The sequence below is a fragment of the Barbus barbus genome, assembly GCF_936440315.1.
Source record: "Barbus barbus genome assembly, chromosome: 16".
Classification (NCBI taxonomy): domain Eukaryota; kingdom Metazoa; phylum Chordata; class Actinopteri; order Cypriniformes; family Cyprinidae; genus Barbus; species Barbus barbus.
In genome coordinates, this window is record NC_136744.1 from 15,975,386 (window position 1) to 16,000,494 (window position 25,109).

The following is a 25,109-nucleotide window of genomic DNA, read 5'->3' on the forward strand; positions in this document are numbered from 1 at the left end:
TTTTTTAACTCTTTCTTCCATTTTGTATTTTTGGGTAAGAATAAGAAGCACTTCATCCGGTGTCTTTCATTCCAACATAGGAAAACATTTCTGGAATCTGCATCTGAAACAGCATTTAGATGTATTTACACCATTTAATGCATCTCAGAGGGGACATGGATGCATTTAAACTACAGTTACAGATGCATAAATAGGCCTAAAACGTTAAACTGATATATAAAACATATATAACATAAAATGTTGAATACTGATATATAAAACAATTTAAAACATGAAAACAATTGTCGAAATGTGAAATTAAAACTGCCAGTAGGTGGCAGCAAGTGACTGTTAAATGTTAAATGAGTGATTGATTCATTCAAGCAGATGATTCATTCAGGAACAAAGCATTTGACTCTGTTAATGAGTGCATCACTGAATCATTTTTATCAACCGATTCGTCCAAAAAGCTCATTCAGTCAATAAGTAAACACCGTCCATTGCTGAGACGCAAAACAGTGCAGTGATCTTTGTTGAACCATTTTCGTTGGCAAAATTGAGCAAAAACAAGCAATATTATGTCTAAAATGCAAGTCACTTATTGCTTTACTGAACTTGTATAAAATGATTATTAAATGTGTTCATGCTGATATCTGCAGAAAAACGGTACTCTTTGTGTGATATAGATTAAGTTAACTATATTAAATTATATAAAAATAAAAAGCATACAGAAGCATTTTTGCAGTCTACAATTTAGAATGTCTGAAATTTTGAGTATTAATAGACTAATAAATCAACGTGTGTGTGATTTAGTGATATAGCCTACTCGATAATGTCAGATCGCACATCACAACAACACTTACCATATTATCACAGAAGATATACTGTATATCGCGCACCCCAGCCTCGACTTTAACTGGAAAAATTAAATTATCCGCAGTTGTGTGCGCTTTTGTTTGCACACGAGCAAAGGTATTTTTAGGAGTCTAACTTGCAAGCACCAGACCACTGATTCGTCAAACCTGCTTTCCTGCAGTCTGTGATGACGTCTTACTATTTTGTAGTAACGAATATGCTTCGGGGAAATGTATCGGAGTAAAAGTATACATTTTAATTAGGAAATGTAGTGGAGTAAAAACAAAAGTAGGCTGAAATAATAATAATAAACTGAAGTATAGTACAGATACTCCCAAAAAATACTTAAGTACTGTAACAAAGTATTATTACTTCGTTACATTACGCCACTGCAAAGACCATAAAACTTACCTAACATCACAGCGTCCACTGCTCCTCCAGCACAAAACTCAATGAGAATCTAAAGAAGGGGGTGAAAGAAAGAGATCCAGAAGATGAATGAACTAAGAATGACACCGATTACACAGTGTGCAATGCAGAGTTTACTTTGATTACAAGCATATGATTGGTTTGGTTGGGTGGGTGTTTAACCCTCTTGGTAGAAATCACGTTCTGGGGGCACAAAGAGCGGACCGAAAGGGCACTTTAGCATCGTCAATTAAAGGGGCAGGGACACAAGCCCCTAGCACTCCCTGTGCACACCACTGTTTTTGGGAGGATATACGCTGTATATTTTTTAATTCCTCCTTGTTTTGTTATCGCTCCCACATGTACAAAACTTTAGCCGTCCTATACATTAATAGGTGCGTTAATATATCTACCACAATGTAAACGGTACTGCACAATATTTGGGTACATTATGGGCATATTATTAGTTTCTTCTGGCTTCCATTCAAAGCACTAATGACTTCCCTTACAAACCTGTTCAGAGGTCTTTGTTAATGCCCCTCTCAGGTGTCATTAGAACAACCCACGATGAGATGAGATCATTTTGTGTAATTGCTAACCCAATTACTAGTTTTATTAGATTACCCAAGCATTCACTTATTTTTTAGTATATTGGATAATGGGATTGAAACTTAAAACCCTGACTGAAATGATAAAAGCATTATGTAAGTGAACACCATATTACGCTGACCACAGCAGCTGGTCATTAATATACCACCTAAGATAACAGGTGCTGCAGGAAAATCAATACAAACCTTATACTATGCTATCACCAATGAGAGAAGAGTCGACATAGATGACGGTGAATTACACAGTCAGTCAAATTCGCAATCTCATCACAAACCCAGGCAACTTACAGTTTATTAGACACACCTCTTCACTACGCTGGAGAGCTTCAGCTCTTCCATATAATGTTAACTCATACGGTGTCTGAATTAACTATGAACACTGACAGGAGGCTAGAGAGTTATGACAAACAACTGACTGCTGTGCAGATTTTAGGCTGCTTTCTATGAATATTTTACACAGCTGACACTGAGTGTAGGAACGATCTCTCTACGCATTAAGCAGCATGCTTGTGCTGCTATGAGCTATGTATTCATATCTCTTGATTAGCAGCCAGGCTAAGCAGACTGGACTTGCATCTAATTAATTCATGAGCACTTTCTCTGGTCATTTGAAATAGGCCATTATCCTTCTACATGCCAACCACAGAGGGGAGGATCATATGAAACCATTCTGCCATAATTATCCTGGGAGCTCTATGGTAGAAAAATAGGATCCACTGACACTCTTTAGACAGGGATGAATAGAGAGGTAATATTGTAGACTAATATGGAGCTGTTAAGCCTTGCCATTGTCATTATTCAGTATTAAATTATGAAACATGAAATCAGCAGGTTTATGAATTGTTAAAGAAATCCTGTGATGTGTTTTTGAACGTTACTGAGAAAACAAATTATATGGGGATGGACTTGGGATCATAATACATAAGATTTCATTGTGAAAGATTGTTAGCTTGATTTAATTTTTTTTTATAAAATTTAAATAAAAAATATAAGTAAAAATACAACATTCAAAACTTATGGAGTTTCAAACTTGTTACAAAGCCCAGAATGAACATTATGCTTCTTTAATAGGCTGTAAGCGCGTAAGACATGATTTGTGTACAAACACTTTTAACCAACAGCATAGTGCTACTCTTTGATGAGTAAGGCGAGAGTGAAGTGTGCTCTCACTCCTACTCCTCCTACAGAGGTCAGTGTGTGCATGTGTGTCTGGCTGCAGTACAGCTGAACAACCAAACCCCTCCTGAGAAGAGTCACTCACCCATAGTTTGCTCTCATAATAGAAAGCATCCAGCAGTTTGACTATGTACTGATGGTCACAGGAGGCGAGGATGTCGATCTCCACCATGTAGTCCTCCAGCTCCTCTTCTGTTTTGGTATCGATCACTTTAGCTGCAGCCAGGATCCTGGTCTGTTTGTTCTGAGCCTGTGATAAAAGCAACCAGTGGGAAAGATTCAACAGGTAGCAAAAGCATACAATGTGTTCTATGATGCTGTACGGGCCTGGTATTCAAACAGCAGCTCTTGCAGCACTTTAATGTAAGTGACAGGGGCTTTTTCTTCATTCTTTAACAAATTTTCATCTGAGCTGTAATAACGGTTAGTGTCATTGCAAGTCACATATCGATGATGCAGTGGCGATGCTACACAAGCGCCAGCGTGGCACTGGTCCACTCAGATTGACGGCCAGTCCACCCAATGTATTTAAGTATAAGTATAAGTAAAAAATAATAATATTATGGTGGATGAGTGCTGATCTATCAGTTGTGTGCATCTATTCTGTGCCGAATGGTAAATGCAAGAGCTGAGTGATAAATCCAATCCAAGTGCAACAGCCACCGATTGGTCTTTACTTATTGTCCCTACTCATTACACCCACCCACAACACCGGAGATCCAGATTCTATTGGTTGAATTTCTCAACGTTTTCAAATGACATCGGAAAACACAGCGTTATCATCACAACCCAAATGAATTTACACACTGTGACTGTGTTATGGTGTTTGGGCTTATTTCAATCTAGAACTGCTCTAAATTTGTTTTTGTTTTTTACATGAGAGAACTCTGAATCCCTATTTTTCTCTCATGTATTGCAAAATTATGTACTTTAGTTTGAGAGAAGGCTCTGAGGTCATCCCTATTTCAACAAGGTCCACTCTAAAATTTCTGGCCTCACCACTGCTATAATGTGCCTCTGCACACTAGCAACCAATCGGGCACAATCAATAATTTGAAGCTCAATTTCTCTGGTCTCAGCCTCAGACTGCCCATATAGCATTCGCTAAACATTTGATGCATATGGCACACTAACTGGAAACGCTCCTGCAAAGTCTAAATCTGATTGGCTGACTTCTACCAGGTTTCTGGGAGCCTGGTGTGTGGCAGTCTTCATTAGTCTGCCAGGAAACAAAGCCATGTCCTTGAAGACAATGAGCACCTCACATGAGATACTAAACTCTAGATTTAAAAAAGTTTGTGAAGGTGAATGCCAGTCTATTATTGTAGCAACATTTACCTGCTTCTAATCATGAGATTGAACAAAACAATCTGTTATTAGACTCTTTACATGTCAATAATAATAATAATAATTCATTACATTTATATAGCGCTTTTCTGCTTTTCTAAGCACTCAAAGCGCTCTACATTGTGAGGGGTGGTGTCTCCTCGTCCACCACCAGTGTGCAGCATCCATCTGGATGATGCGATGGCAGCCATAGTGTGCCAGAACGCCCACCACACACCAGCTTACTGGCGGAGAGGAGACGGAGTGATGAAGCCAATCAGTGTAAGGGGATGATTAGGAGGCCATGATGGTCAGAGACCAATGGGGAAATTTGGCCAGTCAGTCAGATGACCTATTCCATCCTATCATCTAATATGAGGTGCAGCTTCATAGATTGGATTTTTACAAATAAAATACACTGTTAACTTGACCTCTGAACTGTCTGATATATGTTGCTTTGTATTAATGGCATGATAGGGCATCTCAGTATCACTTTATGGTAAAAGGAATATCAAATAAAACTATAAATAAAAAGAAGGAACTTGGGTGTACAACCTGTAATTTAGAGCTAAAATGACAGAGAGAAACAAATTCCTGAATGTACCCTGAGATTAGTCTATTGCCTTTGACCTACTTCATTACAAAAGCACTTATTCACAGCTTTACTCTAACAGGAGAGACATTCAGAATGAAACCTATAACCATCAAAGCACACTGGCCTTTCTAACAGATTCATTTGTTACATACTCTGTGTTTGAACAATAAGACAACAGACATCATTATTTGTAACCATGTTATGAAATTCATGGAATAAAGAACATGAGATATGTATATCTATGATAACAAAAAAACGGAAACGTCTTGTAAAAGATTAGCCCTTCCCTGTAACCTGCAACTGACACACATCAGCAACACCATCTATTCTTCAAAAAAGCAGAAGAAAAAAAAAAGGAAACAAGACAGGGTTACCTCATCTAGAGGCGTGCCAGAGGCTGTTTGAGGAAATACATATCTCCACGAAGCTTTGAGGTAGGGGTGGGCGATATGGAAAAAAAATTATATCACAATTGTTTTTTGAAATATCACGATTCACGATTTTGTCACGATTCTTTGTAATGTTGGTTTTACTATTTTGGTTTCACAAGTTGTCTGAGCATTACATCCAAACTAGAAAGACAAAGCCTTTCAAGGTAACAAAAAAAAAAAGACATGGCAGATATTTAGGCCAAAGTGGGCAAAGATAAAAATCTTTGTCATTATTTTATCTTTCTTATTAAAAAATAAGAACAAAGATACACATTACAAATACACATAATATACAAATAAAACAAACAGTGCTTTATTTTCAGGTACAATAGGTGTATTTAGCAGAGCATTCAATGAAATTGAATGAACAAATATAAAAATAAAACACTAGATAGACTGATTCCTAAAGCAACTGTATTAAAGTTTTTCAGTCAAGAATAGTGAGTGATTTTTCTCTTTGCGTTTTGTTAACGTTAAATGAATAGTTCCCCCCAAAATAAATATTCTGTCATCTGTCTGTCAATTCTGTCATAATGTTTTATTTTTATACCATCATTTACTCAAAAGTTGTTTTAAACCTGAATGCGTTTCTTTCTTCTGCTGAACATAAATGCTATTTTGAAGAAGGTGGAAAACCAATCAGTTGCTGGTCCTCAGTGACTTCCATAGGATTTTTCTTTCCTACCATCAAAGTCAGTGTGGACCAGCAACTGTTTGGTTACCCTCCTTCTTCAAAATATCTTATTTTGGGTTCAGCACAAGAAATTAATAGAGGTTTGGGACAACATGTGAGTGAGTAAATAATGACAGAAATTAAATTTTAGGGTGAACTATCCCTTTAATGACAGTCGACAGCATGTTTAGTGTCCTGTCCCTTTAAGTCCTGCACGCATCTAATATACAGGCACGCATCCGTTTCTCTCTCAACTATTTACTTTCATTTTAGAGATAACCAACTCAGTCTGTATGTAAACCTTGTGTGTTTTGACAGTATTAGCGCAAAAGATAACTTAGTTGAGTAATCAGGCGCTGTTAGACAGGCTTTTTAGTGCATGTGCTTCAGGTGTATCCGCTCAGAAAAAGCGCACGTCAGACCAGTGCACCAATGAAACATTTAACCAGCAAGGCTTGTGTGTAAATAATGTACTTTTGCGATCGTGAATAAGTGCAGTGTCCTGTCAGAGTAACTCTACTGCTGTATGTCGTGTTGTACAGTACATAGAGACGGAGACCAGAACTGTATTTGACAGAATGTGTGCTGTAGCACGATACTACGATATTTATTCAAAAGCAGATCGTGGAGACATTTTTATCGTCCACGATCAAAAATAGTCATATCGCACACCTCTACTTTGAGGTCATCCCTATGAGCTACAATACAAAACCAATTAAACTCCTCAGTTGTGTTAAGTGTTTGCATTAGCTAACCGTTCCAGAATATTCTATTCAAAGAGGAAATGACTAATGGCGGGTGTAACGTGTTATTCCATTCAAACTCTTTCCATCTATGCCAAGAAACACTGTTTCTATTCTGGGATCAAGCTCTTAGTGTTTACAGCTACCCGAAAATACAGAGGAGCAGACAGAGAAAGGAAAGGGTCAAGTGTAGAGTGAAGTGTGCGAGTGGGTCAGAGTGTACTGTAACGAAGTCTTCTCTCTATATATTTCAATTTGCACTGCGTTCACCTGTTTCTACCCTCAGACCAACAGGAAATTAACACAGCATCTGTATATTTGAAACAACCACAAAGAAGGGTTCATTTGGTTTCCATTTTTGTTCCACACAACCAGCGAGAGTCTAGGTGGGTCACACTCATACTTCATCAGAAGAGTAAATAACTGTCGTAACTGTATTGTAATAGTAGAGATACGAATACACACTGACAATTCAATGGCAAACCCATCTCATTGTTTTAAGAAAGATGAAAGACTGGTCAATAAAACCAAAAGACTAATTCAGGTCATATATCAGTCAAACAAAGCTTAAGGTATGCTTAATACTGACTAAACACAATAGCCAGCATGGCCTAAGTGATGTCACTGGGCAAGGAAAGTTGTTTCAGGGGAGTGTTATTGCATTCGGATTTATGATTACTAAGACAAACAAAATAAAAATAATAAAAAAATAAGGAAACTGTAGTGAACCTCTGATAAACCACACAAGTATCACTAGCATCACTGCATGGCTGCTAAACTGAGGCAAGAAGACACTGCTGATTCACTCTCTAGATCAACACATTCATTCATGTACAGAAGAAGATGACTCATTTTTCCTCACTAATTTGTAATAGATGTCCATAAACTGAAGCCACTGATTATATTTCACAAAAAGTTTTGTATAAAAAGCATCAAATTAGCTTAGTCTTTAAACAACGACTAATCTGACAGCATATCGAGCCTGTCACTAAACGATACCTCAAGATACATTTGTACAATATATTTAGTATGACACACCCAACTTACTCAACTATATATCTCAACAAGACCAGATGAAACTTCTAAACTAAGCTAATAGATTGTGTAAAAAATGTAAAAGATTGGATGACCAATAATTTCCTCCTATTAAATTCAGATAAGACTGAGATATTACTTATTGGACCAAAAAACAGTACACAGAATCTCTTGGATTACAATTTACAACTAGACGGACGCACTGTTACGTCCTCTAAAGTCAAAAATCTGGGTGTTATATTAGACACCAACTTTAACTTTGAAAATCATATTTCCCATGTTACAAAAACAGCATTCTTCCATCTTAGAAACATTGCCAAGCTTCGAAACATGCTACCTGTTTCTGATGCAGAAAAGCTAGTTCCTGCATTCATGACCTCTAGACTGGACTATTGTAATGCACTGCTAGCTGGTTGTCCTGCATCTTCAATAAACAAGCTACAGATAGTCCAAAATGCAGCGGCTAGAGGATGCCAACGCTCAGACAACATACAGAATTACCAAATTTTGCCATAAGTTAAATATATTAAGGTTCTGCAATATATAAATATATTGTGGAAACTTAAATTCCTGTAGAGCTGCTTTGCAACGATTTGTATCGTAAAAAGCGCTATACAAATAAACTTGAATTGAACTTATGGTGTCAGAAACACAATGCATTCCATAAACGGGAGCAGTATGGAAACATTATCAACCAGATTAAAGCCTGAAGCAGGGAATGACAGGAGTGGTGTGAAATTGAATTGTGTGAGGTTAAACTAATGGTGTGAATTGTGTGAGGTTAAACTACAACTGGTCCTACAACACCAAAAAAATAGACATGAACTAAGTATATGAGAAAACAAAGATAATGTTAAGTTTGATTCTCTTGTTGTCTAACTAATTCATGTTCAGTTAAGTCAGTAATGTCATTAGGTTTAACATATGCATTGTATGAAGTTATCATATCCTTCACTTCTCTACTGCCCTCATTTAGTCACCCTCAAGTTGTTCCAAACCTGTTCTGAGTTTCTTGCTTCTGTTAAAACACAAAATTATATTATAAAAGATATTTTGAATAATGCTAACCAAAGAATGTGTGGTCCCCATTGACTTCCATAGTATTTTTTCCACTAGTTACCAACATTCTTCAAAATATATTCTTTTGTGAATTTTCATTTTTGGGTGAACAATCCCTTTAAATGTGTACAATTGTATCTCTGAACTCAAATGACCTTTCAGGTCTCATTTTGTCAGTCTGATTATATGCACCACAATGTGCAAGAAACAGGCCGATAGAAATAAAGAAATTTGTTACCCTGTTTTAAAGAAATAAAGGTGTCAATGCTGGTCAGAATAACATCACATAGTAATGAACCATTAGAACAGACCTGGAATCAGTTAATGGGGTGGTTCACCATTAAATTGAAATCTATGGAACACTACATTAGATGTTAGTCAGAATGACTCCCAGTCACCATTCACTATCATTGCATGGAAAAGAGATGCAACTGAATGGATACTGGTGCTGTCAGTCCTTCACAACATCTCCTTATGTGTTCCCCTGATAAAAAAAACAAAGTCATACAGGTTTGAAAAGACAAAGGTAAATAATTACAATTTACATTTTGGAGTGTAGTTTTAAGATTAATCAGTAGAGCTAGAGAAAAATACAAATACACTCAGGTGACACAGTCACCTACTGTTGTTATTTACCTTGTAGACTTTACCAAAGGCTCCATCCCCAAGTTCTCCCACGATCTCCCAAATCTCCTCTGGGTTAATGTCTCTGTGAACGTGCTCATACTGTTTCTTCTTCTTCTCCGTGCCCAGCTTAAATATCTTCCGAAAATTGAAAAAGGACATTTTCTAAAGGCAATCTAAATGACAATCGGTAAATAAAAAAAGACTGACACGACATAAACTGTTAATACTGTACTAAACGAATCACTTGGGGAGTTGGCTAATGGGCTAGCTGTGGGTGACCGATCCCCGGCTAACTCATTTAACTAACGTTATACAGTTGTAGACAGTAAACCCGTGAATGATGGTGAAGATATTAGTCTCTCTGGAAGAGGCAGAGATCAGCCTTTATGTGGCATTTCGCGTCTCCATAACAGTGAATCATCAAGGCGAGCGACTCCTTCCACCATACAGGGATGGAAAAGTAACAGTCCACTTCCTCAGCTAGCTTCACAACGGCTACATGTGTGTGATCATCTGTATTTACCTCACCCGTCTAATAAAAAATACAGCTTCCCAGTCAGACAAGCATCGAGTATTCAAATATGTCGTTTAAAAAAGATAAGGTACAGTAAAATCCATAAGGGTGGAGGCGGATAAGTAAGTTAGCTAGCACACCGTAAAAATGCGGAGCGGATGCTGATGACCAAACTCCTGTCTGAGCTCAGTCTACTCCTCACAGGAGGGGTGTGTTTTACAGCTTAGCCAACCAAAACTGTTCCGATAAAACAAACCACAGCACACCAGCAGGTCAGTGGACGCTGCTCACGGTGTTAAGAAGGACGTTTGTCGCGCCTCAATAAACGGTCGCACTGGTCTCTCGTGACTAACTTCTCGAGAATGTTGCGGGAAAGCTCGAAGCAAGAGCGTTTGGACACGGTAGGCGCGCGCTCTGCTGAGGAAAGTCTGACGCAGGCGCAGTTGGTGCTGAGCGTGTAGCGTTCTGACAGACTGCAACCAATAGTTCAGTCCACTGAATCGACTCTCTCGAATCACTCAATTTAGATCAGAAATTTAGATTTTCGTTCAGAAACGACACTTCAGTTCATTCAGTTTGTTGATGAACTCATCGTTCAGCGAAGTTCCGCCCCGAATCTCGTTCAGACTCAACACAGAGGAGACTCGTTCAATGAAAGGGCATATCCGTTCAGTATCATAGGTCCAACCACTGATGGGGAGTAACTAGTTACATATAACTAAATTACGTAATTTAATTACAAAATCAATTTAATTGTAATCAGTTACAGTTACTGAGAAAAAAGTGTAATTAAATTATAGTTAGGCTACTTATGAAAATGTTAACGATTACAAAGGGGTTACATCTGATTTTTTTTTTTCACATACACCCACATACAGATTTAATTGATATCTTTCATAAATTGCATTGACTGCTCTAACATATGAGACACCAATTTTTCAGGAATTTTGGACACATGTTTATTCGATAACTGTTTTATTTCCTATTTGGGTTGATGTATATTTATTTTTAAGATGAATAGTTTTTTCCAAGCCATTGTTAGATGCCAGTGTTTCATGTCTGCAAAGATTTGATTTCAAATACAGTATCATAGCTATTAAACCGTCTTGTTGTGATTTTTAATCTGTATTTAAGCTCAGCTAACTCAACAAACTCAAAGTAAATCTGATTTTATGGCTGTGCTTTAAATTAAATCGTTAGGCTATAATCCTAATTCAAGTGATGACGGATTTTGAAAGTCTGACAGTAATCAGTGTTTAGTACTGTAATGTTAACCCTGCCTGGTTTACATGTTTCAAAAAAGATTAACAGTTACATGTTTATAAAAGTAATTAAAAAGTAATCAAATGTAATCAGTTAAATTACTTTTAAGTAATTTAAATCGTTACACTACTTATTAGATTTTAATTAGCGTAACCATCTCCAACCTATTACATTTTCAAAGTAACCTTGATATTGTTCCTTCACAGCCCGCACTCATAAACTCGTTAAATAATTAATATTTGAAAGCAAAAAAAAAACCAGTCACACACTTTTGGTTCATTGACAATTTACTGCATAAAGGCACACCTAGGGTGCTTCTCAATATCCCTCCTCGCTTCCTCACTCCTCCGTCCTCCATCCTATGACCCGGAAACCGATCGAGCTTAGCCATCTTGAAGGACATCTCAATTCTCTAATTGCACCGTGAGGAGGCGAGGAACGAGGAGTGAGGAGCCTTCCAAAGGAGCTATGAGCGAGGATACACAGGTGTATCCTATGCGGAAGTCTTTTTCATCGAAAAACCTGACGCACGTGTAAATTCTCCTCCCCCTTCTCATCTGTTGTAATAATTTTGAATTTATATTTTACCTTTGCAATTTAAATAAACCATACATGTCATATATTTCAACAGGGCATCTTGCTTTATTAATGTTTATTTTGAAAGTCTTAAAAAAAAAAAACTTTAACAACATAAGGGCAGATCCATTTTGCGCAGCTGATGACGCTCTAAAGTGATGCTAAAGGGAGCGAGGATATATCATTTCACTTGATTCAATTCCTCCATCCTCGCGTCTTTTATGTGCATCCTTCCCTCGTATCCTGAAGGGGTGGAGCTAAGATGCGAGGAAAGGACGCAAGGAAAGGAAACGAGGATGCACAAATAAGAATTGAGAAGCACCCCTAGACAATACTTGGGTAAGGGGCAAGGGCATGCTTGTTACATACACTGACATCTACTGGGGTAAGCAGGGTAATGCAAAAGTGTCACACCTGGAAATGTCACTCATGTAGCCTACTCATAAAGCCACTGCTCTTCTGTTATTCCTGAAAATGGAGAACGTGGATCGAATGTTGTCTGAAAGTCCCTCTGAGCTGGAGGATATTTTACATGGGGGTCAGCTATCCTGTAACCATGTCGATGAAGTGTGGCCTAATTTGTTTCTGGGAGACATGTAAGTGCATTTATGTGGGACTTCTCTTCTTCTTAGGTGTTGATTAAAAGAAAACAATCACCCTTTATTATGTCATTCTTTCATATACAGGTACATGTCTCACGACAGATATGGCCTGTGGAGACTGGGTATAACTCATGTTTTGAATGCTGCACATGGTAAAATGTGTTGCAAAGGAAGTGATGATTTTTATGGAACAGCCGTAAAGTACTATGGCGTGCCGGTAAATGACCTGCCTACATTTGATATTTCACAATTTTTCTACCCTTCAGCACACTACATTCATGATGCTCTCAGCACAACAGGTGGTATGTAAAAAACATAATTTAAGCATTTTAAAAACAGTATGATATTTTTAGACATGAACAACACTTGTAAGGATTAAATTCATTTTAATTTTTGATTTTTCAAAATGTATTTATCAGTTAATAATATAGAATAGATAAAGTATTGAAGCATATTTTTTCAACAGCTAAAGTGTTTGTGCATTGTGCTGTGGGAGTGAGCCGTTCAGCTGCTCTGGTCTTAGCTTACCTAATGATATATTGCAATTACTCTCTGGTGGATGCCATCTTGAAAGTGAAAAAAAGAAGATGGATCTTTCCAAACTGAGGATTTCTGAAGCAGTTGATAATGCTCAACAATGAATTAAACTACAAGGCGCAGTCAAAGTAAATGTAGTTTTAAACAAGTATGCAATTCAGAAATCTGTAAATTAAAAATACCATCTAATAACATTTGAACAGTATGCCTACTGCTGATCAACAACTATCATTTACTTGATTATAAACATTTTCTCTTATTTATAATAACAGCTTCGTGTCATACTTCTGTTAAACTTAATTCAATGTGTAAGAATTCCAAAGCAATTCTATATATGGTCAATGAAGGGGTCATTTTTGGGCTCTGTAAATGTTCATTTTTCATTTAACTAATAAATTAATGATTTATTTATTTGTTGATTTTATTATGATTTGATAATTAATAAACAGTAGCCTATTTAATTACAGAATACCTCACAACATTGAGCACAAGTTAAAGTCTTTATATCTTTTATATAATTTATCAAAACATAAATTGTCCGAAAACGATTAAGGACATGAATCTTTCAAGTATTTAAATCTTGAACTGAACTAAATGCAAATGTATTCAAACCATGCTGATCAGCAAACACTGTTACTCTGTTTCCCTCTTTGTTCCACAATGCAGTACAATACTCCAAATGTTCACTGATGTTCACGCAACACAATTGTCACTTATTGTCCTGTTCTCTCGTCATCGGATGAATCATCTCTAAACTTAATTTGTGGAACAGACCACAATGTCCTACCACAGAAATGGAACAAGCTAGAATGGAAATCAACATGAATTATATCTTAAAATAGCCGGGGTACGAAGTGTGTAAATAATCATTAACAAATGTGAATGCTTTACAATATATAGTCAATTCAGTGAATATGAAAGTTTTCAATGTTATTATATAGGCTTAAACCGATGACGATGTAGCACAAACACGCATGTGGTGCCTGTTATTTTTTTCCGCGCTAGTCAGGATGGACCAATCAGAGTCATTTGTGATTACTGACCCAGACATTTTCTTTAATAATAGTAGGCTAATGTCGTAATGTATCTGCATATGCTGTCATATATTTAACATATCATAGGCTATTTTGTCGCGTAAAAATATTTCCAGTACCGATAAAAACATCCGAAGATTTTAATGCGACTCAAGTGATGTTTTTGACTCTCTGAGCCACCAGGCGCCCCCTGGAGGAGGTAAACATTGCACGGCACAGAAACAAGATGTGTTGTACGCGCAGACGTCTATCATCAGCGGAGCTCTGAGATGCTCAATGGTGTCGGGTGACCGAGCAGCGTCATAAAGACCACCTGTTTGTGTGGATCACGGTGTGCCAAACCCGTTATGTATACTGAAGCCTCGGGAAAACAGCAGAAAGGTATCTTCACGGGCATAATAGTCTGATCTGGGTCAATTCATAATAATGACAGCTCAGAAAAATAAACACGGACTCCTGGCTATTAAGGAGTTAGAGAATATTCTGGACACATGTAAACTTGATCTAAATCCAGTCGACGAGGTCTGGCCGAACTTGTACATAGGAAACGTGTAAGTATAGCCTACTATATATAATATAACTGATAATGTGGTGTTATTTAAAGATTTATAGCATGCAAGCAACGTCTATCGTAGCCTACTTACACTGTGCATCCTTCTAGTGAACTCGATTCAAAATCACTTTTAATGACTGCCAGAGTAGTTGCCCTGTTTCATTACATAAATATTTCACTTTTTCTATAGGGCCATTGCTCAAAATAGAAATGCTTTGAAGAAAATGGGCATCACTCATGTCTTAAATGCTGCTCATTCCAAGCAAGGCAGCATTGGAGACCAGATTTATTACGGCAATACAATTGTGTATTATGGCATCCCAGCAGAAGACTCTTCATCATTTGATCTTAGTGTATACTTTAAACCGGCTTCTGATTTCATCCACAAAGCCTTGAGGAAGAAGAACGGTAAGTGACCACAGTCAATGATATTAATTTAATGCAAAAATACAAAACGAGGGAATCTAAAATAAATGCACTGAATTTTGAAGTCTTTGAAACTAAAACAGTGATTTATATAAACAGCCTAGACTAGTTAATAAGTATTTATGCAACCTTTCACTATCCTAAATAACCCATTACTTCAAAACTAATTTGACCACCAATTCCATCAACATTGTTGAACTTATTATTAAAATTATTGTTACACAACAAACAGGTTTGTTTTACTTTACATGATTTTAGAAACCCCCCAACTCATTCGGTTGTTGAAATACTCTGAAAAAAAGTTACATTTCCTCTTTACCTCTTTAAATTTTCCTCTGAACTTAATAAACTGCTCATCTTCATTCTGATATTCATTATAATATCTATTTTTAAGGAAATGAAGTAGTTAGTTTCAAATATAGTATTAGTCTGCTACTGACAGTTACAATGTGTTTTATCTATAGGAAAGGTGCTTGTTCATTGCATCATGGGAATGAGTCGGTCTGCCACTCTGGTTCTAGCGTACCTTATGCTGCGTCAGCGTCTTACTCTCCACACTGCCATCCAAACAGTTGTACTGCGAAGAGCAATCTATCCTAACAGGAACTTTTTGAGTCTTCTCCTGGATTTAGACATTCAGCTACAGAGAAAGCGAATGCTGTGTCCTATTCTCTGATAGAAAAACACAAATGTCATGAACACACAAATGCACATTCATTCATTTTATATAACTAAAAGGTAAAGAGGTAACCACCATTAGTATGTTTACATTATTGATGATATATATATATATATATATAGTTTCATATAGTAAAACTTGTGCCTTGCAGGTTTAGTGTATGTATAGACTTTATACTTTTCCATACATTTACAAGGTTATTAAATAAAGTTTAAGAATTTAGCTATAAAACACTTTAATATTGAATGAAATTTTTAATACTGACTTGAGACATTTTGAACTTAATATACATCTGACATATTAACATAGGTGGCTTTAATGTGCAATGTAGTGTAAATGAAGGAAACGAGAATGGTGTTTTTTTTTTTAGAAAGTCTATATGATATATTCAAGTTGCAGCTCTTTGAACCACAGCACACAAGTGCCACATGCTCCTCACACTGCGAATAATATTTAACAGTGGAGTCAGTATTCAGCATAGAATACCAAATTAAGCAGTATTAAATGATTGAATTGTGGTTTATTATTCAGCTGCAGAGAAAACCCTTACTGTGAGCAGTATTAGCTTTTACATTGCTTATGGCAGCCGTATTTGGAGAAATATACGGGCCAAGCACAACACTCTTCTGTTGACTTAATCGTAAAAGCCTTGTTTAAATGACTGAGCAGCACTCGCTGATGTGATTTTAGTGCACCTTTTTGTTTTAATAGCAGAATAATGCATTTCATTCAGCTCATTGATTCACAGAAGTTCCTTTGTTACCTTGGATGATATTTAGTGGTGTATAATTGCACAGTTTTGTTAATGCACTCTATACTTACATTTAATTGCACATTAGATTCTATTGACCATGAGCAAGATGAATATTGTTACATATATCTGTCTATGTTAAGTATTTCTGAAAGTGTAACAACTGCACTAGTAGATTCACATTCAGATGTTGTTTCAACAAGGTGCCAAATAAACATAATATTTATATGTATTTGTTCAAATAAAATAAATGTGAAAGTTCTTTGGATTTGCTTTTTTGTACTTGTATACTCATAATAAATATGAACAACAATGTAATTTCTAAAATTAAAAAAAAAGTTTATGGTATGTAATATATTTCCATTGATTTTTCACATGTTAAGACAGATGAAAAGCCACATGCTTATCCAACTGTAAATAATAGCGCTAAATGCATGTGTCAGTTATAAACTGTAAATGGCCCTGTCTAGAGGACAGCATTATTCATGTAGTTTTGCTTTACTTTCCCTTGTGCTTCTGTTTCCAGCAGGGTGCAGTGCTGTGCCTTGAAATGTTTGCAAACGGGTTTCTTCCAACAGTGTAATCAGATTAAATAAAATCTTGCAGTTTTTTTATGCTGAGTATCCTTCCATAATATATATATATATATTTTTACTTTTCATATGCTGCCCTTCATATGCTACATTAAAACAGGCTTATTTTGTTGAGTTCAATCACATTCAAAGAAATCTAGATAAATAGCTTGCAGATTCAAACCTGTCCTTTATCACTTGTCAGTGACATTTCATCATGCAGATGTACTTGAAGGACCCCATAACCTGACCTAACAAAACCGTAACAGAACAGCATTAACCCCCACAAACCTCGAAGAGAGAAACTAATTCCCCTGGACTGGCTCTTCCTGTCGTCACCCTGACAGCGTGACCTGCAGCTGTGCAGCCAGAGGAAGCAGGACCAACACGAGTCCCCAGACACACATCGCTTTCAGAGAACATTCAATTAAGACACTACTTTGCTTCCTGATTAGCTGCTTGGCATACAGTGGACGATGATAAATCATGGAAACAGTTGAGAAGAGAAACGGAGAACAGACGCAAGCAGCTAGCCAAGTGTGTGTATATATTCTCAGCTAAGCTAAGTCATTTCCTGATTTGACTGTGGAAGAAACAGAGGCACAGAGGGGGTGACGTTGATGACCACATTAGTGTCACAAAAGTGCTCTGGAAAGCAGATGCATCTGTACATGATTACATTGTGTCAGTGTTTTCTCAGGGAAGACTGTCAAGCCTAAGATATCATGGATAAGAAGAACAAACAAATCAGCCCAGCAGAAACATATATTTTGACAAAAACAAACCGCTTTGAAGAAATAGCAATAGTAAAGCAGAGCTAAAAAACATGCATTCTTACCTTTTTAAATGCTTTTGAAAAAAGTGTTATGCCCGACAAAAGTGCATTTATTTGATCAAAAATACAGTAAAACAGTTTAATTAGTTAACCTGTTTTCTATTGAAATATATTTTAAAATGTAATTTAGTCTTGTGATGGCAGAACTGAATTTTCAACAGCCATTACTCCGGTCTTCAGTGTCACATGATCCTTCCGACATCAATCTAATATGCTGATTTGGTGCTCAAGAATTTTTTTTTTATTATTATCAATGTTGAAAACAGTTGTGCTGTCTAATGTTTGTGGAAACTGATCCAATTTTATTTGAAACAGAAATTGTAACATTATATGTTTTTACTGTCACTTTTGATACATTTAATGCATTCATCTTTGCTGAATAAAAGTATTAAAAAATCTTACTGACCCCAATTTTTTAAACAGTAGAGAATATGTTATTGTATGACTGTTTACTTTGAATTCAGGACGTCTCCATGACTTTTAAAAACCACAAAAGAAAAGCAGCCTGAATGATTCATGTATTGGATCTACCACTGCAATTTGAAACTGGCACATTTGGACCACTTAATACAAATGACATACACTGCTTTTCCAAATAAAGATTAAAGAAAGCCAAGCATAGTCACTGTAATGCACTTCAGTGTATTTTTTTTTTTTATTTCACTAGGACAAGGACTTTAAAAAAAGGAAGAGAAAAGTCTATTAAAATCCATGAAACATGCTATGTGTTATTGTGATTCTTTCGTATACTGTATAAGGTTTCGATAATAGTGAGTAATAAGGTGGAGGAGGAACAGGTGTATGTGGCTTTCACACCCAGGCCATTAATTCCTTTTTATTAGCTTCATAAAACCAATTACCACTGGGCTCAAAACTTATTTTACCAGCATGGAAAGAACAACTCTTAGTTAAGTCTTTTCCTGCTTTACACATATAGCTTAATTTACTGAAGCATTTGAGCACTAACTAAACACTTTCAGTTGGAGTGCAAAGACGACAGCATATCTTTGAGAGGGGTATCTGACACGCTCCAATTACCCAACATGTCACTGCACTTGCATGTGCAAAGATCTCACCATTTATCAAAGACTCGCCCTCAAGGCAAATGAAAAGAACATCTGGATTTCAAGAGTGTATAACCTAGCAGCTGGCGAGACCTCGTGAGATTATGTGTATTTCCCTGCACAATGACTCATGATAAAGATGTATGCGTTCAATGAAAGCCGCTGATGACCCACCTTTACCTTCGTCTGCACTGCAAGAGTGATTTACAATATTGGGAGTCTAGCCAAGATATACACAATATGTGCAGAACATGCTCAAAAGATCATTGTCTAGCGACAGACAGTCTTCTAAAAGCAAACCTGACTGCCCACTAAGACCTGGAAGAGCTCTTTGTATCCAGGGAGGTTTATAATTATACACCACTTAAAAAAAGAAACAGCCTCCAGAGGCATATCTGTGGACTGGCTGTCGACAACGTCCCTGACCAAGGAGAGAAGAGCAGGCAATCTGAGAACGAGGGAAAAAAAGGGCCACCGGCTGCAAAGTGTAAGTTCACAAAAGGAGGGGAGATTTTAGAGGTTTTAGAAAGTAACATTTTGGTGTTTTGGAGAGCTATTATGGAGGCTAACCTCACTGAATCGCTCTCGGCTTTGGCATCGCACGTTTTCTTTCCCACACCTGAGCTGTAAACACATTTGCCACAACAGTCAAGGAATCCTAAGTGGAGTGATATTCCATAAAAAGCCCTCAGTATTCATTTTAATGATGTTAAGAGCTGAAGTGGAGTGTCAGTGTGCTCTCAGCCTCTTAGCAACAAGAAGATTTCAGGAGCAACGGCCTCAGGTGGGCTCAACTAGTTTGATGGGCTATTGGAGAATGCATCTAAACTGCATGTCAGGCAGCATGATAATATCCAATACCTTACTGCAAATTTCAAATTAAAATTGTCCCTTTTTAAATATTTTTTGGTCCAGGATGTCTCTCAAGGAGCTGTCTACCTATGAAACACCATCCGTTGCCGAAATGCAGAACTTCATGTTGGCTGACAGACGACCCACTGGACATGTCAACCAAGTGTGGCCTAATGTGTACATTGGCAATGAGTATGTATTGTGTTTTCTATTCAAATGGAAATTGAATGAAAATGTACAGAACTATAGATGTGTTTGTGTTTTCTCAGAGTTGCAGCACGAGACAAGTCAATGTTGCATAATATGGGGATCACACACATTGTGAACGCTGCTAGTGGACCCCCCCATGTCAACACTGGACCCCGCTTTTACAGAGACATGGATATTGATTACTATGGAGTGGAGGCTGATGATTCCTCAGATTTCATCATAAGTGTCTTTTTCTATCCCACAGCAAGGTTTATACGAGCTGCGTTGTCAAAAAACGGTGAGTTAAATTGGAGGAAACATCCTCATGTACATTCTTAAAGCAATATTCAATAACATGTCACTGGCAAGTCTTTAACTATCTAAAATATAAAAAAAATCAGTGCTTGCCTTGGGGAATGCTTAATTTTCCCGCCTACCGCTGTATTCGAAACGACTGCTACGACTACGACTGCGAAACATGGTGTTTCCATGTTTGTCTATTTTTATTTCTATTTTACAGCTTCTTTTTCGAGTAGTTTTTAAAATCGGCGGCACAATACATGATCAGCAGACTGTGCATATATTCCAGGCTCACGCATACGAGATGGTACGCAAACAGTGATGAGAAAAAATTAACTTTTAGAAACTCTTCACAGATTCAATTCGCACTCAAAACTGTATAAATGCAACGTAAACATAGCCGAAGGTTGCATAAAAACACATGTTTAGAAATCAATCGATTGTATTAAATAGCTATCATTAGCTTATTTTTATTTTCCGTTCTTTTATTTATTTTTATGTTTTGGCTAATTATCAGTTATAAAACAATTACCTATCACATTCGCTTTTCATTCTATGTCTATTAAAATGTATTGAATTAATTAAAACTGAACCTAGATTATAAACTGACTTGACCTGAGGTTTGAAGGCTTAAAACAGTACGACCTAAGAAAACCACTGAAGTATTCTTTTGGCTATAGCCAGAGCCATATAGTTGCTGACAACTCCGTTCACTCCAAAGGACCGATTACAGTAATGGCGGATCGTGGACCCGCTCAATAGTTCCCGGAAGTTCGCGCTAATACTATCAGATGCAGCGGAAGAGACCGCTGTGACCATCTTTTAAAAGGTAAGACATTTATAGAAACAAATTGTATATTATCAGCACAGCTAATCAAATTGCCTTGTGCATTAAAACGGATCATTATTAGATTAAATCTGTACATTACTGTATTTTATACTTAAATGTTTTACCAACTATAAAAGTACTGTGTTGAAGGAGCAGTGATGCCACAGGACTGAAATGTGATGGAGCTTCACTTAACCATTTCTCCTGTGTTTTTCTCCTTCTCTATCTTGTTCAGAACAAGAACCACCTGAATACCCCCTGTAATGAAACATCACCCTCACAATGAGTCTCTTCACTGGGTTTGGCAAGTCTCTCCCTGTTCTTTGTGAAAAAGTGCCAGTTCCCAAGTATGATTCCATCACATTATGTTCGTGTAATCTATTGCTCCTGCTGACTATATCCAGCCTCTCATGAAGACTTCAGATGACCCAACACTTCTGAAGAGATAACGCCAACATTACTTTGACACCGTTACACCTGTTAACAGAACTCTTATTTGTAATATACATTCATTTTCTGTAAAGCTGCTTTGAAACTATGTAATAAAAAAGTACTATACAAATGAATGTGAATTATTTAAATGTATAGTTTATTATAAATGTATAAATAGATTGCTGTAAATAAGAACATAACAAAAGTCAACATAATATATGATTAAATATGTAAAAATTGTTTTAAATATGAATATACATATATTTTTATATATTAATAACTGAGGGGTGCACAAGAATCAAAAACATTAAACAAGATTTTCACTTAATCTTAAAATATCTTCACTTATTTGGAATGCATTTTCTAAGTGAAACTTAATATTTACCATGAGATTAGTAATACGAAAATTAACATTTAGATGTGATTGTACTTGACTACAATATACAAGTTGTAAGAACACACACACACACACACACACACATTCATATATATATATATATATATATGCTCAGAGCCTGAAGTTTCCTTGGTAAAAAACCACAATGTCGTTTAAATAATATGGACTTTTACAATGCACTGTAAAAAAAGAAAAGAAAAGGCAACCAGCTTCAGCAGATTTTTTAGTTTTCTTCAGCCTAAAATATGTTAACAAGGCAGGTAAGGATAGCTGACCAAATTAATCCTCAAATATTACCGCATTTTATCTTTTAAAAACAACACTCATACAACTACATATGCTACGTATACATTATTTGATAAATAAATGTAAATAAATAATTTTATTGTCTACTAATTACCAAAAATCGCAGTTCTGTCTCTCTAACTCAATGCATTCCAATTGCTCGCTATGAACTTCCTGGAACTATTTGAGGAGGATACGTGAATCACGTGACGATCGAGCGTATTTAACTTCCGTTGGCGAAACTCTGTTTCTCAATGGCTCTGGCTATAGCCTACTAAAAGTAGCATTTGCACTGTAAAAAATGTCATGCATTGATTCTGTTCTGTTCTTCAGGAAGAGTGTTTGTCCATTGTCTGATGGGAGTGAGCCGCTCTGCCACCCTAGTGTTGGCCTTCCTCATGATCTGTGAGGATCTTACTCTAATGGAGGCCATTAAAGCAGTACGGCTACACAGGGACATCTGCCCTAATCCTGGCTTTCTTAACCAGCTTCGACATCTTGACATGAGCCTCGTCCGAGAGAGGAAGAAAAAACTGGAACCTTACAAATTGTAACTGAAAACTTGGTAACAATGTGATGATTCCCATTTCAAGAGCACATCCCTTAAGGGCCTCCTTCCCCATGGCCTTGACCCAGTTCTATTTGGCCAGATCTTATTTGCTAATATCCATTGTAGTGCAATAGCAAAGTGGGTATCAGAAGGCAAAATTGAAGAGTTTCCCCATAAATAGTAAATAACCTCCAAAGGGCAGCAGGGTCGCAAAATAAATGGCAGGTTTTTAAATTTCTTCCAGATGAGCTGCTCTCAAAATGAGCCAGCAAGCATGTTTTTTTTTTTAACTGGAGCGAAATAAAACGGTTGTGGCTTGCTCTTTATCATGGGAAGGTGGAAGAGCCATGCATGGCTACATGACTTAAGGGTTGGTCCCCTGTAGTGAGTTTCTAATGGGAATCATATGCTTCAACATATTTACGGTTTCTGGTCAAAAACACTGCGGTGTTGGGAGCTACGGATATTGATGACCAAACAAGAATGTGATGATAAAGCATTTAAATTATTTCTCAGTCCAGTGGAACAGACCAAAACTGTCACATTGTTCCCTCTGAAACATATTTTCTTGTTGGTATATGAAATAAACAACACAGTACCTCAGGAATTATGTGGTGTTTTGTTTTAAAAGAGGACATCTGTTCATTTTCACCTAATTTCCCACTGGTGACTGTGAAGGCAAACATGATTACGAAGCAGAAAGGTCAAATGTGTAATCTGTGTAAATATAAACTGTCCCATGAAAATGTGCATTGATCATTCTACTCAGAACACATGCACTGAATTAACACAGGCTATGTAAGGCTATAATCTTTGATTCCAAGGATTTCTAAAAAAAAATTTTTGACAAAAACTCCTAAAGACAAACCATTGGCCTATCAACAGTGTATGAGACACCATCTATATCAGATCTGCGGTGTCTGCTGCTGACAAACAGACAGCCTTTCGGACCTGTCAGTCTTATCTGGCCCAGCCTCTACATCGGAGATGAGTAAGAACCATCATAGTCTTAGGAGTAAAACAGATCTAACCAAGATACTGTTGAAAATCCAAAGCTTCACACTATAGGTGTCTGTGTTTGCAGTTTGTACTGTGTAAATTATGTATTCAAAAACATGAAGACGTGTTAAACAGCTGCTCATTTCAGGTCAACGGCTCCTCGCTGATCTGGGAATCACTCATGTTGTAAACTCTGCCGACGGACTGCATTGCATCAACAACGGCGCCCAGTTCTACTCAGACATGAGTACAAGTTACTGTGGAGCGGAGGCTTCAGATCACCCACAGTTTGATTTGAGCCAGTATTTCTGCTCCACTGCGTCCTTCATTAAAGCTGCACTCACTCAAAAAGGCAAGTCTGACTCCCTTGACCTTTTTCTGATTCATTTTGTCAGTGCTTGTATTGAAATTAAAAGAAGCAGAGGAAAAGAATAAATGGAGCAGTCCAAAGTCAGCAGGCAATACAGTTGTTTTAATAAGTGAAATATGTAAATCGTAACCAATGTCAGAGATAGCGAATAAGTTAGGAGGTTCTGGAAGACGGCCATCGGGACAAGACCACAGGAACCAGATGAGTCCTTTGCACAATCTGATTCTGCTTTAGCCTAGATTCAAACTGCTGATTTTGTCTGGCCAGAGAATGACACGATTTCAACAAACTATTTCCCCGTCTAAATACTGTAAAGCTGATATAAAGCCACCCAGCTTTATATCAAGCCGATGTGAAGCTGCTTTGACACTATCTGCATTGTTAAAAGTGCTATACAAATAATATTGACTTGACTTCTTTGTGTGCTGCAGGTAAAGTGCTGGTCCACTGCGCAATGAGAGTCAGTCGCTCCGGAGCCTTGGTCCTGGCCTTCCTCATGATGTGCGAGAACCTCACTCTTACGGATCCCATCATTGCTGTCAGGTTGAACAGGGACATCTGTCCCAACTCAGGCTTTCTAGAGCAGCTGAGAGCTCTGGATAACCAATTAAAGAGAAAATTCACTTAAAAATGAAGGTTCTGTCATTTACTCACCATCATATTTTTTCAAACCTGTATGACTGATCGTCATATACAGGTCCTTTTAAAAAAAAATTAGCATTTTGTGATAAAGTTCATTATTTTCTGTAATGTACTGATAAACATTAGACTTTCATACATTTTAGATTCATTACAACACAACTGAAGTAGTTCAAGCCTTTTGTTTTAATATTGATGATTTTGGCATACAGCTCATGAAAACCCAAAATTCCTATCTCAAAAAATTAGCATATTTCATCCGACCAATAAAAGAAAAGTGATTTTAATACAAAAAAAAAAAAAGTCAACCTTCAAATAATTATGTTCAGTTATGCACTCAAGACTT

At 37.0% G+C, this 25,109-nt stretch overlaps 4 protein-coding genes and 1 pseudogene across 11 annotated transcripts in view; 4 read left to right on the forward strand and 1 right to left on the reverse strand.

The window, feature by feature from the left end:
• Window positions 1-10,516, reverse strand: part of slka (STE20-like kinase a) — a 31,792-nt gene extending 21,276 nt beyond the window's left edge. For 4 of the 6 annotated variants that reach the window (XM_079437183.1, XM_079437182.1, XM_079437181.1 and 1 more), the window contains exons 1-3: window positions 9,525-10,516; window positions 3,112-3,276; window positions 1,246-1,294 (exon numbers count right to left, since the gene is read on the reverse strand). In XM_079437183.1, the coding sequence (XP_079293309.1) occupies window positions 1,246-1,294; window positions 3,112-3,276; window positions 9,525-9,674 (364 nt within the window). In that variant the 5' untranslated portion in view covers window positions 9,675-10,516. The remainder of the gene's footprint in view (window positions 1-1,245; window positions 1,295-3,111; window positions 3,277-9,524) is intronic. The other 2 variants (XM_079437185.1, XM_079437184.1) reach the window with 2 other exon arrangements.
• A 1,826-nt stretch (window positions 10,517-12,342) lies between these two features.
• Window positions 12,343-13,139, forward strand: LOC306882178 (dual specificity protein phosphatase 13A-like; annotated as a pseudogene). The gene is made up of 3 exons: window positions 12,343-12,464; window positions 12,555-12,772; window positions 12,937-13,139. The product of its transcript is annotated as a dual specificity protein phosphatase 13A-like (transcript).
• Window positions 13,140-14,337: 1,198 nt separating this feature from the next.
• LOC306882513 (dual specificity protein phosphatase 13A) lies at window positions 14,338-17,601 on the forward strand. Its single transcript, XM_079437187.1, has 3 exons — window positions 14,338-14,592; window positions 14,785-15,002; window positions 15,485-17,601. Exons 1-3 carry the CDS (start codon window positions 14,468-14,470, stop codon window positions 15,694-15,696), a joined length of 555 nt encoding a protein of 184 aa, XP_079293313.1. The 5' UTR covers window positions 14,338-14,467; the 3' UTR covers window positions 15,697-17,601.
• A 1,705-nt stretch (window positions 17,602-19,306) lies between these two features.
• Window positions 19,307-23,360, forward strand: dusp13a (dual specificity phosphatase 13a). 2 transcript variants are annotated; one of them, XM_079436680.1, is made up of 4 exons: window positions 19,307-19,408; window positions 19,837-19,965; window positions 20,043-20,260; window positions 22,539-23,360. In XM_079436680.1, the coding sequence occupies exons 2-4, from the start codon at window positions 19,838-19,840 to the stop codon at window positions 22,757-22,759; spliced, it is 567 nt and encodes a 188-aa protein (XP_079292806.1). In that variant the 5' UTR covers window positions 19,307-19,408; window position 19,837; the 3' UTR covers window positions 22,760-23,360. The 2 variants fall into 2 exon arrangements, with proteins under 2 accessions (XP_079292806.1, XP_079292805.1); XM_079436679.1 differs by having other exon boundaries at window positions 19,336-19,705.
• Window positions 23,361-23,742: 382 nt separating this feature from the next.
• On the forward strand, window positions 23,743-24,752 carry LOC306882179 (dual specificity protein phosphatase 13B-like; the record flags this gene model as incomplete). Its single annotated transcript, XM_079436650.1, has 3 exons — window positions 23,743-23,746; window positions 23,903-24,106; window positions 24,556-24,752. 3 exons carry the CDS (start codon window positions 23,743-23,745, stop codon window positions 24,750-24,752), a joined length of 405 nt encoding a protein of 134 aa, XP_079292776.1.
• Window positions 24,753-25,109: the final 357 nt, after the last annotated feature.

Excerpts from the sequence above, each read along its gene's own strand:
- dusp13a (XM_079436680.1), top strand. The coding sequence starts at position 19,838 with ATGTCTCTCAAGGAGCTGTCTACCTATGAAACACCATCCGTTGCCGAA. Across the intron at positions 19,966-20,042 it reads AATGTGTACATTGGCAATGA|AGTTGCAGCACGAGACAAGT; the intron begins GTATGTATTGTG and ends GTGTTTTCTCAG. Across the intron at positions 20,261-22,538 it reads AGCTGCGTTGTCAAAAAACG|GAAGAGTGTTTGTCCATTGT; the intron begins GTGAGTTAAATT and ends TCTGTTCTTCAG.
- LOC306882513 (XM_079437187.1), top strand. The coding sequence starts at position 14,468 with ATGACAGCTCAGAAAAATAAACACGGACTCCTGGCTATTAAGGAGTTA. Across the intron at positions 14,593-14,784 it reads AACTTGTACATAGGAAACGT|GGCCATTGCTCAAAATAGAA; the intron begins GTAAGTATAGCC and ends CTTTTTCTATAG. Across the intron at positions 15,003-15,484 it reads AGCCTTGAGGAAGAAGAACG|GAAAGGTGCTTGTTCATTGC; the intron begins GTAAGTGACCAC and ends TTTTATCTATAG.